General features: G+C 43.6%; 2 protein-coding genes across 2 annotated transcripts in view; one reads left to right on the top strand and one right to left on the bottom strand.

Annotated features, from left to right (window-relative positions):
- Window positions 1–9660, top strand: part of LOC8037361 (neuroblastoma-amplified sequence) — a 74030-nt gene extending 64370 nt beyond the window's left edge. Inside the window, exons 52-57 of the mRNA XM_029989216.4 lie at window positions 2419–2527; window positions 3201–3287; window positions 4322–4464; window positions 5082–5214; window positions 5810–5938; window positions 7570–9660. Of these exons, the coding sequence (XP_029845076.2) occupies window positions 2419–2527; window positions 3201–3287; window positions 4322–4464; window positions 5082–5214; window positions 5810–5938; window positions 7570–7866 (898 nt within the window). The 3' untranslated portion in view covers window positions 7867–9660. The remainder of the gene's footprint in view (window positions 1–2418; window positions 2528–3200; window positions 3288–4321; window positions 4465–5081; window positions 5215–5809; window positions 5939–7569) is intronic.
- A 4-nt stretch (window positions 9661–9664) lies between these two features.
- Window positions 9665–10318, bottom strand: LOC115328112 (DNA repair protein SWI5 homolog). The gene has a single exon (XM_042288851.1). The coding sequence runs from the start codon at window positions 10180–10182 to the stop codon at window positions 9775–9777; it is 408 nt and encodes a 135-aa protein (XP_042144785.1). The 5' UTR covers window positions 10183–10318; the 3' UTR covers window positions 9665–9774.
- Window positions 10319–13093: the final 2775 nt, after the last annotated feature.

Raw genomic sequence — 13093 nt, 5'->3', positions numbered from 1 at the left:
GGTCGGCGCGGTTGGCAGGCTGTTACAGAAACAGCACTATAACCGGTATTTCCCTTCTCGCGCCTACATCTTAAGCGGTATGTAATTACATGGAGTTCTATGGGAGGCGAACAGGTGGTTTAAAAATGCCGCATTATACCCGGTCCTGCACTATAAGCGGTTACGTTGTAAGTGGTCTATACTGTATAGCAATATGACGATTTTTTTTCTTTTTCGTGGGTCCTTCAACTGCCCCCTCGTTTTATAATCGTAACCGCCTTATATTCGAATAAATACGGTAATTTATTTTAGGTAATGCAGACCACAATCTCTGAAGGTGTGCATATAATATTGTAGACATGCAACCTCACATTTCTGGTGAACTTATTTCAACATATTTTACAAATGGAAAGGTACTAACAAAGTTGATAAGATGAATATGATGAATCCCAGAGAAAAGCTCACTGGAGAAAAGCTCACTGGAGATAAGCTTACCGGAGATCAGCTCACCGGAGATCAGCTCACCGGAGATCAGCTCACCGGAGATAAGCTCAACGGAGATGAGCTCACTGGAGATAAGCTCACCGGAAATAAGCTCACCAAGGGAAAGCTCACTGAAGAAAAGCTCACCCACTTTTGTGTGGGTACGAAGGAAAGCTCACCAGTCTTTTGAGAGACCCGGAGAAAAGCTAACCTCAAATACAATTTTTGTAAAGTGGTCATTATCATTTAATAGGAGTAGTGCTACCAAGTTTCTAAGCGCAGGCAGTACACTATGCAACACAGTTAGCGCGAACTGATTTTTCGCATTTTACTTAGAGAAGGAGTTGACCAGCGTCGAACATTTATCGCATAAGTTTGTGCCCCGAATGAGCAAATTCTACCGCAAAGTAGCATTGACGGCAACCACTCAAATGGAAGAAAGAAACAAAAAAAGCCCATCGCTCTTTCTGTTGACAGTGTCATACAGTGATACACTTCACATCAAGTCATTCTGCTGTAGCCAATGTAGAAAAAAATAATAATTTACAAATACTGACACAAGATTTTTTAAAATGTATATTGCATTTGTTTGATTTAAATCAGATTAATTTGATAACTTTAAATCACTGGAGCTAGAAAATATTGATTATTTATCACTACTATATGCATTTTTAAACATGGCGAATTGTTTTATCGATTCTTTTGGTTCGATGAAAACAATGCAAAAAAAAAAAAGAATTTCCGAAATTTTAACAACTTTTTGTTGATAAAAAAACCCCAATGCTAGAAGAAAAACAGCCTAGGTATTTTTTCGTTAACAAAATAGCTGTATCGACTTCTTGCTTTTTGTGATCTGATTTTCTTGCAATATACCTTTACTTTTCCAGCTTTTGTCAAAGGTGTAAATAAAGCTCCATGCATTGATTTTCTCCGAAGACCACTGCTTTTTGCTCATGTTTAGTCTGCTATAAATCTTTCTTGTGTGATGATTCTTTGATTTAAATACAGGGCATATGCGCATATTAAAAATATTAAGTGAATGTATCTCACTTGAGTGAACGCTGGATTCTTAGGTCCGTAGGTGTGCTTTTCTCCGCATTCGTCAAAAGGCTGGTGAGCTTTTCTCCACATCGGACAGTTTTGCAGTGAGCTTTTCTTTGGTGATATTTTCTTCGGTGAGCTTACCTCCGGCGAGCTTTAATCCGGTTAGCTTTTCTCCGGTATTTCTCTGGTGGGCTTTAATCCAGTTAGTTTTTCTCCCGAATATGACATCCAGACACGGGATTATTTGACCAGTTTTCCATGATCACTGTGATCACAACGCTCTACCCGGTGTATAGTTCTCAGGTATTTTGATAGCCCATGTTTTCAACTTCTCGGCAACTGTGAAGACACTTGCCAAGATAGTTCTATCAGGCAAGTGTCAAAACAAAACTTAGAAAGTCTCTCTAAACATTGACATTTCAAACCAGTTATCACAGGTATGTGGTCTTTGCAAACTCGTTTTATGGTTGTTGCTTTTTTTTTCCTCTGCACTAAAAGTGGCATGGAGGGTAACATGTCTCTTGTTCTCTTTGAGGTTTCTTATCAGTCCGATGGGCTTGGCCACCAAGGTCGTTCCGCCATGGCGTGTCATAAGTGTGTACAATAATAACTGTGGAGCTTGCCTTTTTTGTTCCTTTGTTTGTTGCGTTGGTTGGTGACGACTTTGGTTTCAAAGTGTATAAAAGAGGTTTACTGAAGAAAAGCTTTAGCTGAGTTTGAGACGTCGTCTGACTGACTTCTTTCCCCTTCTACTTTTGGTTGTTTCAAGATTTGCTTGCCCAGTCTCAGGTGTTTTAACAAAAATGGTGAACTTGCACCAGCTCACCTGCACCCTCACTGTATTTTCATAAAAGTGCTAAAACTGATGTGCTAAAAGTGCTCAAGGGAAACTCCCTTTACTCTAACTTGCAGCGAAGAAGTCTTTGTCGCGGACATGGCACTGGACCTGCTTCGGCCTTTCTGCCTCGACACCAATGTCGCAATTCAAGTGCGGTTGAGGGTTCTGGAGATTCTTGAAAAGGTAGGGCATAAAAAACTGCCACTTCAGGGGGCTTTCTTTAGGAAAAGGTTATTGTCACTTATGCACATAGATAATTACCTCTCATGCAGACAAACATAAACATTGTTTGTTCGCTCATAAGGTGGCACTTTATGCGGGTCCCATAATCAGACGGGTTTTTTTCCCTCACATTTTATGTGTCCATTAAAATTCTTTCTGTCGTGTATTTAAAAAATAGTACAAGCTTGGAACGCCACCACTAGTCCTCTCAGAATATTTGTATGTGCAATACCTTTTATGAATTTGACGTTTTTTTCTCCGGAGTCTCCGTGTTGACTGAACTGTTACATTGAAATGCACACCGCAAACCCGCTCATAATAGTTTGTACTTCAAATTCGTAGAATAAAAGCTGTCGCTGAGAAACGCAAATGACTACTGCCTTATGACTCCTATTGCATGATTCATACAACATGATATCACCCATATATGGCCGCTGTAAAACATCTCGTGTCGCATAATTCATGTCGCAGGATGTCTGTCATGGCAGCGGTTTAAACATATAGCTGACATACTCAATAGTGAACAGGTTCAGTATAAACTGACCTTTGTGTTGGTTATTGTTAAAATTGCGTGGCTATTTAGAGCTTGTTTTAGCCTGAAGGGGACCTGACCTGTAGCTATACGTTTCTACAGAGCGTGGCCCTGAGTGCCGAAGACGAGAACCTACTTCGTCTGCTGCGTGTGCAGACGCTTGTCTGGTCGGAGTGGCCCGACTACGAGGTGAGGCGGCAACCTTGGGATGCTCCCGCTTTTGAGTTATGATAATCAGTATCACGCTCCAATGAATGTCACACTTATTATAAGTCAGATACAAGTTAAGAATGTGTTAGAAGCTCCTCTCAGACCCTACCGCCGGCCACTTTTACTCCGCATCGTGCACATAGTCTGCTATAGAGGTGCACCTGTGAAGATGTCACTCATTACTCATTGTAGCTGCTGCCTTTTCTGGTTGGTCCACGGAGCAATTTGATGCCGTGGCTCGTGCTACGTGATGATGTTTGTTTGGCACATTCTGGACTTGCATCCGACTGACTGTACACAAACTCATCTCTCCGACACCATGCCAACATGGTGGCGCTGCCGTTAGTGCTCATGCAGGATCGCTTAATGTGGCGCAAATTTTGTTTTTGCGCAACCGCAACGCCCACATTTTGTGCAGGCAAACACGGGCTTGTTTGTAAACAAGCCCATGTTTAAAGGCCAACCTACAAAACCATTTTCCGCTGGAGAAGAGGTTTCCTCCTTGCCACCCAGAAAGGAGGAAACCCCTTCTCCTTTCCACGGAGACTAGCTTCCAGACCCGCCCTTTTCAGGGGAGGAGGAGGAAGGAGTGCGAGAGGGGAGGGAGCGAAGGTCGTTGGGGAGCACTTTCCTACCCTGCGGAAAATGGTTTCGTAAGTCGGCCTTTAACATAGAAACCAATTCTTTTTTTTTAGAGGCTGTATTTGTTCTGGACACCTCAGCATGTTGTGGACACCTCAACACGCATGACCATGACACATTACCTACCTATAAACCGAAAGATAATGAAAGTGAATGTATGAAAGTGAATGTATGGATAAAGAAAGTGGCTGTTGCCCTGTGATGTTCACGTTGGTTATTTTAGATTTATTCTTTTTTACACACGCCCCTTTGTGCACAACACTCGACACACTACCTACATCAGAATGGATGCATGAGCAAACCTTGAGATCAAAGTTTTAATTTTCTCTGTTTGGTTTGTAACAACTTTCCTTTCACTTGGGCGTTTGCAGGTGCATGAAAGCCTGGAGCTGGATGACGTTACGATGCAGACAATGTTTGACGAACTTGTCGAACGCTGCACCAAGGAATCCAGCTGTATTGTACTCGGAAAACTGTTGCAATGCGGAACACCTCTAGAGTCTACTAGGCAAACGTACGGTAGCATCTCCTTGAATGGACCTCATTTATATTTGTGCTCACAATTTTGTGCTAGTGTACTTACTATATTGCATTTTCTGTTGTGATTGTTTTAAATCCTGCTTCCTTCAGATGAAAATTTTCCGAAGCTTTTGTTCTTTTTAGGTAGAAGTAATGTCAGGATGACTGTGTCTATTTGTTCTTTTCTGTTATCAATCCCAGCGTGGTACTTTAAATTACTACTGGAACGTTTTCTGACCTGCTGTTTCCTTTGATTATATACTGTGAGGAACGTTTCTCATGGTATTTGCTTTCTAATTTAAACTATTGTGACCTGGCATAGCTCTTATTGCCTGCAGGTTAACTGGGTAATTGTTTTTAATTGATACTTCTCAGAAACAGTTTATATTTTTTTTTTCCGATTTGTTCTTTTTTGTTCTCAAAAAGATGTTGCACAAACTGGACAATAATTTCGCATCAAAATAGTGCAACTTCTAAATGGGCATTACTCGTTCGAACGATTCCCGACCATTCTGAAACCAGTGATTGTGCCAGCGGAAACTGACACGATCAAGACCGTGTGAATGGTTTGTTTCAACACATCTTCCGTGATCTTGTTTTATCTTTTTTTAGGGATCCAGCGAAGAATCCCTGGTGTCGCCTCCTTTCCAAACTTTTCGAGGTTGGCGGAAACCCGCGCGACACACTGGATGCCGCGGGCAGCCTGTTCTCGTCTGCTATTGCCAACTGCAATCTTAGCGTCAAGGTGGGTCCGTCTTTCGAGTATTCTCTCTCCTGTTGGCTATTCAATTCGCAAGATTTTATCTCGTCTCTTGTTGTTATGGTTGAATTTAAATGGGAAAATATGCTAACATAGTATTTATCAGAGAGACAAATTTTAATGAGGTAGTAAGTCTCCTTCCCTTAATTTTATTTTTTAGATTTTATTTTAGCGCAAGCTTAGGATGCTATTAGACACAGTTTAATAAAATTGAGTTAGATTTTTGGTGTTTCTTTCCTAATTTTTTCCTTTAAACACTTATAGATATGCTGCTACATGCTTGGCTGTACTGATACTATGTGGTATTTAAACAAAAGGAAATTTTGTGGGTGTGATCTTATAAACTTCTGTTGAAGATCACTTTTTTTTTTTTTAATGTACCAACCGTTATTATTTACTCAGTTATGTGGTCCTTCTAGGAATGCCATTTTTGGATGTATGGATAAATAAATGGATGTTAATGGCTGCTTCCATTATAATGGGTGGTAGCTTGTGCCACCTAGCCTAAAGACCAAAAACACATACCCCCCTCCCCCCCTTTTAAGTTACTTTTTTCCCCCTCTCCATTCTCGTACCACAGTGTTGCCGCCATGTCCTCGAAGGTTTCAAAAGAAAAGGAAGTGTCCTTCACTTGCTGAGAGCTGCGTTCAGCACAATCCACCAAGAGGTTCACAAAGATGCCATTTCATTCCTGCGAGGCTTGAGTGAGGTGAGTGTTATAATTTTTTCTTTTTTATGTGCACACTCATAGTTTGTTTTGGTTTTATGTTTGCATATCAGAAATATCTTATTTACGGTACTGTCGCAACTAATGTTTCTTTCACTTGCAGCCCAGTGTTTTCGGACAACATTCTGTTTCGTTCCTCTCCAGTTTCAAAGGATTCTTGGGGCTACGATTGTCTGACTTTTACTGCGAAAGCATTAACTGGTCCCATGGAGCGAGCCGATGTCATCAGCTTTGAAGCCGCACTAAATGGCAGCTAAACTCCCCTTCCGATAAAGCGAAGTGAAGCCGCAATCTGAAGGTTCCCAGCTTTGAAAGCTCGCAAAAAGCCACAGAAAACGGCAGCTAAATTCACCTCTCCAAAAGGAGCGAATTGAAGCCAAAATCTGATGGATAGGCTCCCATTGGCTGGCGCACGTCAGTTTCAACGAGCACCACCCTATGGCGCTGCGGACCTGTGCCGCAGCACGCCAATAAAAGAAAGCAGCTGACTGCGGGGCTTCTCAGAGCCCGCTCGGGTGGACCCTGGAGCGGCTGCACGGCCGATGTTAGCGTGGCGCGGCCACTTCACGAGAGCTCCGCCTTCGGCCGCAAGCTCGGCTGTAGCAAAACATGGCTGTCCACACCAGTACGCCGTACACAAACTAAGGGAGCGGAAGACCGACATTCATGCTTTCGCTTTCACAACTTATAAGAAGTGCTTAGGTGTACCTCGAGCCTTTTTTAATCTAGTTAACCTCAAACCATAATGTAGCTAGCAGCAAGCAGTTATAAAAGAAAAGACGCAACTAAAGAATGTAGATTCAGTTATGGATTAGCACAGATAGAACCACGTCTGCGATTGTTACTAAGGTCATGCGTAGTCGTTTTATCCTGATTGGTGCTGTGTCAAAGGAGGTGCCTCTGACTGAAGTCCAGAAAAATTAGACTTAATATGCTGTTCTTGACAGAGTGTGGAGACTGTGCATTCAGTAGACTAACCATAAATTTCTGGTGGCTTATTTGTATTGCTGTGGGAAATTAAATGTTTGATAAGCAATCATTGAAATCAAAAGGCTCGAGGTAACCTAAGCTCTTCATATGAGTTGTGAGTGCATGCACGTCATTCTTCCACTCCCCTATTTCGTCTGCAGCGTGTTTGAGTCGACGGCAGAGCGCACCCTCTCCTCGCCGCTCCGACCTTGGACGTTTTGTGTTACCGGCGCGTGATGGGCACGTAGCGCCATGGGGTGGCGGTCATTCAAAGTTTATTTCGTCGACACGCGCCAGCCAGTAGGATTGAAGCCAAAACCCATCGGCTTTACCCCTTCCCTTTGGGATCGGGGAAACCAGGTGCCGCTTGGCTAGACTTTTCGCGTGGTTTCATAGCTGGGAGCTGACTTCACTTGGAGAAAGGATTTAAGGTGTTGTTTCGTGCGGCTTCAAAACTGATGTACACCTCACAGTGTACGTCCACGGCACGCAACATACACCAAATTTTAGACTGGTAGGGTGGGCGAATCGCGGCTTTGCTGCAGTAGCGGTTAAAGGTACAAGACACACCTAACAGAGACGACGGGCTGGTTTCAGATTGGTGACTCTCAGCCTCCAATTTGTTTCGGTCCCATCTCTTTCAGGTTTCGGAATCGGATTACGACGAAAGTCTCTTGGAACGAATTCTGGTGCTGCACCTTTTGCCAGAAATGACGTCGACTCCCCTCTACGAGCCACTCGTCGCGCACCTCATGGCCAATCGTGACTCGGCTGTGGAACACTTCGACGTAGACCTCGCCGTCCAAAGTTTGCTAGATGCCGACAAGACGGCTGAAGCGGGCACTCTCCTCCTTCAGTGCCGCCGCGTGCATCCGGCGCTGAGCACGTTCTCGGCAGCGCTGAAGGCTGCTCGACAGTGGGTCGGGAGGACCGACAGTTAGTGCAGTTTAACCGCATTGAGCGGCAGACTGGTCAGGTGTAATTGCTGCACTATTTTGAAGAAGGGGCCATGCAGGCGTGTAGATAATATACATAATAGGTGATGACACCCGTTTAGTTATTGCACTCCTAATTGGTTTGAGAGGGACTTAGCATCGTGTCTATGGGATGGTTGAGCCAATGAACTTTGTGTTTCACATTAATTGTATGTATTTCTCTTGCCTCCAATGTTGTTGCTATTAATGTCTTATTAATTACATGTTTAGTTTTGCCACGAGTTTTTGGACCGGGTCCTGAATCCCGGAGAAAAGCTCACCGGAGATAAGCTCACCGGAGATAAGCTCACTGGAGATAAGCTCACCTACTTTGTGCAGGTCTGAAGAAAAACTCACCAGTCTTTAGACAGACAGGAAGAAAAGGTCACCTGGAATTAAATTTTTATGCAAGCTGGTTTTTATCTATTCAATCTTTATTTCGTGAAGTGAACAATTTGTTCCCGTATTCGACTGGGTTGAACATCTTGGGAGCAGTAGTGGAACTAAATCTACAGGTGTGTCCCATGCAGGCGGTAAACATTTCAAAGCAGGGCGCTTTTCTGCAGCCCTTGTTCCACTTTAATGTCGACTGTTTTCACATGAGTGTTGCCATATATAATTGTGACTTAGCCGGTATAGAGGAAATATCAGTTCGTTCCCTCTTAAATGTCCAAATGATGTGAAGTTTTGGAAATGTAGAATCTGGGTACTACGCACATGAAAGATAATTTCGTATATAACAATTTAGGAAGAAACTAGCCTACTACATTGGTTATATTTTCCAGTCTATCCTTCAATTACTGGTTTATAGAATTTTTTTTTCGTGTCAAGCAATTCATTCTGTACAAGTTAGTGAAATGCACAATGACTATGCCTGGTTGAAGAGCGTGTTGGTTAAAGTCATGGATGAAGAAAGAATAAACAATTAAAACAGGGACAACACAACCACATCTTTCAACTAGCAACAGACGAGACCTGTCTGTTGCTAGTTGAAAGATGTGGTTGTGTTGTCCCTGTTTTAATTGTTTATTCTTTCTTCATCCATGGCACAATGACTGCATGCACGTACAGCATCCGAACGTTCTTCAGTTGAGTGACATATTTCATTTGAGCAAATGCTCAGTTCAGGTTCACAGGTGAGCTTTTCTATGCATTTGTCAAAAGGCCGGTGAGCTTTTCTCCGGATTGGACGGTTTTGCAGTGAGCTTATCTCTGGTGAGCTTATCTCTGCCACCCAGGACTACGAAAGTGCCAAAATTTGCTATCCTCCCCCTTGAAATGGGTCATATCATCCGAAATAGAAAGTCGGATTGCACTTGGCATTTATTATTAATGCAAACAAACTATACATGCCTTGCACTGGACGTCATACGGCACTGTACCAGCCGCCATTGCTTTGTACTATGCTCCTTTGTTCGTACATTCTGCAGCATACATTTCGTACCACCGAATTTGTTCTTCTCACTAATCCTTGCCGAGAAGTACAAATTCGATGGTGCCAAATGTATGCTGCAGAAAGTATGGGCACAGGAGCATAAAACAGAGCAACGGTGGCTGGTGTGACGTCAATGCAAGCTATGTATACAGAAACGATTAATATTTCAAAAGTCTGGAATCGCAGATTTGCAAAGATTTCTTACTAAACCTCCCTTAAAACATGTGCAAGCCTTTGTGCCATGTTCGACAGCCACAAACCTCGAAACACATGAAAACAGCTGTTTAAGAAAACTTGTCTCACTAAAAACTCCGTAACAAAACAAAACAAAAAAAAAGCTCGGAATTCATTTTCTTGTTTTTTGTGTTTGTCGTTGTGGCTTCACACAATGCAGACACCGAGACCAGTAGGGAAAAGACACCCTGGATGATGCCACACTCTCAATCATGAAGCGGAAGGCCGTACTGCTCGTGCTTCTCTCGGACCGTAACTCTTTCCAAAACGGCCAGATGTCCGATCATTACGTGCGCGGCATCTCGGACGTCATTGTATTCGTGGAGTTTTTCGATGTGCCAGTCGAGTTCTTCGGTTTTCAAGCCTTGCGCCCGGAGATCGTTCAGTTCCTGGTCGATCTCCCGAGACTTCGATGTGAGGCTGTCGAGCTCCCGTTGAAGATCGTCCACGCTCTCGGGTTTCTTCTCGGGTAGGATCTTGACCGGGGAGTGGAACGAAGTGTTCGTGAACCTTGCTTGGGATAACCTTCGGCGTTTAAACGGGGTTGTCGATGCCGTCTCCGCGGGTGCAGCAGTTTTTATGCCCTTCGACATGTCGATGCGTTGCTCGTCCATGGCGGATTTGGTAATCGACTTGAAGGAGCATGAAGTTTACAGGCTAAGATCGAAGAGCACACAAATTCGCTTCTACTTTGAGCTTGAAGTACGTCGGGTCCGCCGGTCTGCTGCGAGATTATCAGCTTGTGGACTCGCGGGCTCGTACTTTGGATTGGATTGGATCAAGTTAAAATCACGATGGAAAAAGATTATAAATCTAAAACAACTAGCTAGCATTTTTAAAAAAAAAAATTTTAAAGCTATTTATTTAAATAATTACTTTTCATACTAAAGTTTTTTTTTGTTTTGTCTTTTTATATATTACAATTTATTGTGGTTTTGTGGAAATGAAAGGCTAGGTGTCGCTAACTGCCGCCCGTTACTTATAGCGAGTTCGTTTCACACGCACTGTCACCGTTCGAGTTCTCTCCCAGAATGCATCGCACTCACAGAGTGTTGCACGGAAAACTGGACTCAAACGAACTCGCCAAATGCACCGAGTGCAGAAGACTGACGCTGCCGCCATCTATGTTGTAGAAAAGGTACCGACTTCAAACCGAAACTAGCACCTTTCTGTTCGGAGTGATGCGTGGGAATGCGAGAATGCAGTCGGCTACCAGCGTTTATCTACAAACGTTGGTCGCTGCAACCTGTAGTTTATAGTTGCAATGACTTCAAGCAGCTAGGCTGCTGTAGAGATAATTACAGACGGCGTAAATTTCCGCAACCAGCTGTCTACAAAGCAGCTGGTTGCGATCTTTCAATTCTTATAACCGTTTACACTGAAGAAAACTGATGATGCTGTCCGAGCAGAAGCTTGATCCGTTTGAGCATGGTATTATTCGTGAACCACTGAAAGGGTACGGCTTAAGACTATCCTGTTGGAATATCCAGCAAAACTGGGACTTTCGATTTGGATCGTCAGGATTAGATATTAGCCTTGGCGAGGGCGTCGAGAATGAGAGCTTTCTCGAACAAAATACGACGGGGTAAGTTAGCTGACGAAGGTAAATGTTAAACATGATGATGTTGCCCAATCCTCGGATAAAGTCTCCATCTTTAGCTTTCTCTGATGCTCATTGGGCAGTCAGAGGTTTCTGCTGGGGGAGTTTTGTCGAAAAATGTTAAATTTTTCACCCGCACACGGATGGTGATAGACATCTCGGGGGCCGCTGTTGCGTTTGTTCTGAGCATTTCTTTACACACTGGTATATTTCAGCGTTTGTGCGGCAACAGAGCGATTTAAAACCTGCAAATAAATCACGGGTTGTCAATTGCTTCCTTCGGGAAATAGCAGACGCTCACAATTCAAGCTCGCGTTTGATTTCATGGCCCGCGGGACGCGATATCTATGAGAAAATCTACTTTTTTTCCCGTTCGGTTCCGCGACACATCGTAGCAGACGAACCCTCGTCGTCTGCTCCCGCTCCTCACCGGCTCGACCGGAGCGAGGCATGACGGGATTGCATTTTGGCGCACTCCCGATTTTCTCGGTGCAGCGAGTGCATGCACGCGCGGGGTGTCAGCGCTGGAACGAACTTGGAGAGTGCAACCACTCGTGGAGTGCCGGCCGAAACGAACCCGTTCCACGCTGCGAGTGGGCACGCGTGGGCACGAGTGCCGTGAAACGAACTCGCTATTAGAGCGCAGCCATTATTGTCCATTCATTTAGATTCTGATAATAAAACCGAAACTTAATGTACGCGATCTAAATCCGCAAACGCGGTGGCAAAGGCTAATCAGATTAAAACTGACGAAATACAAATTAATACGCACGCGCAATCTGTACTCTGACTTTTTTTTTTTTCATTCCCTGGTTATGTTAACATCATTGAAGAAAACCAGTTTTTCCTTCCTTTTTTTTTTTTTATATAAGTAAATTTGTTATGTTTCCGCTTTGACAGTGATATCGTGGCAGAAAAATCCTATTTCTTTTTTTTTTAAATTCTTCTGTTGTTTGTTTTTGTTGTTATTTTAGTATTTCCACTCTGACTACGAGTGGCGCTGACGCAGGTTCACGTCGTCTGCTCTCTATTTCAAGCAGACGATATTTGCTCTTCTAGAGTTCGGCCGTTCGGTCGCTGCGGTTTTCATAATCCCTATCATTATAACCTAGAAAAAAAATGTGTACCCCTTTCATCGTACGTCCACACCCAACGCAAGTAAAGATGACTCAACACCTGCGGCTACGCTACGCGGAAAAGTGTGAGTTCGTCTTTTTGTGTGGTTATCAATCACCCTGGTCAACGCCTACCAGCGAAATACAGCTTCTCCGTTGTGAAACGTGTCGCGCCGCGCGCGCAGACGTCACCAACTTTCGAGAGGCGCCAAGCGATGTCGTGATGAACGAAACCGCTGACTCGCGGTGCGTCTGCTGCTTTTGCCGGGGTTGTGGTGACGTCAGGAGGCCTAGCCCTGATTGGTTCTAATTGAATTATGGTGGGTAGACCCTCAAGGCAGCTTGCTTTGACGTCTACCCACTATCCTTTAATCAGAGCCAACCAGAGCGCTTGGCGTTCTGACGTCACCACTACCCGAACAAAAGAAGCAGACTAACTTGCGCTATGTCGTAAGATATCGGAGGATCTATCGAAATTTGCGTGTGTGCGTAGCATTCGATTAAATAACTCTGCTATGCCACGCACTTGTGTATTAGATTATTTCTGCCATTATCTTCGTAACTTATCGCCATTACTGCAGGGTGGGTCACTTAGCTCACCGTGTAACAACAAAGAAAAAAAAAAAAACGCTGGTGGCGCGTTGCTAATTACGTTTTGTTGATGCCCTGGCGTTTAAACGAATCAAAGACTGGTTATGTTATTTATGTCTGTATTTATTTATGCAGTGCCCTCAAAACCCAGAAACCATCACAAAACAAAAAGGTGTTTTTTTTTTGTTTTTTTTTAAGTTTTAGCAAACGTCTGATTTC

The sequence above is a fragment of the Ixodes scapularis genome, unplaced genomic scaffold (genome assembly GCF_016920785.2).
Source record: "Ixodes scapularis isolate PalLabHiFi unplaced genomic scaffold, ASM1692078v2 PGA_scaffold11__112_contigs__length_91849675, whole genome shotgun sequence".
Classification (NCBI taxonomy): Eukaryota; Metazoa; Arthropoda; class Arachnida; order Ixodida; family Ixodidae; genus Ixodes; species Ixodes scapularis.
Note: the sequence above shows the minus strand (reverse complement) of the source record. Positions and strands in the feature narration are given on the sequence as shown.

What these genes read in the sequence shown, in the direction of transcription:
- LOC115328112 (XM_042288851.1), bottom strand. Translation starts at nt 10,182, where the DNA reads ATGGACGAGCAACGCATCGACATGTCGAAGGGCATAAAAACTGCTGCA.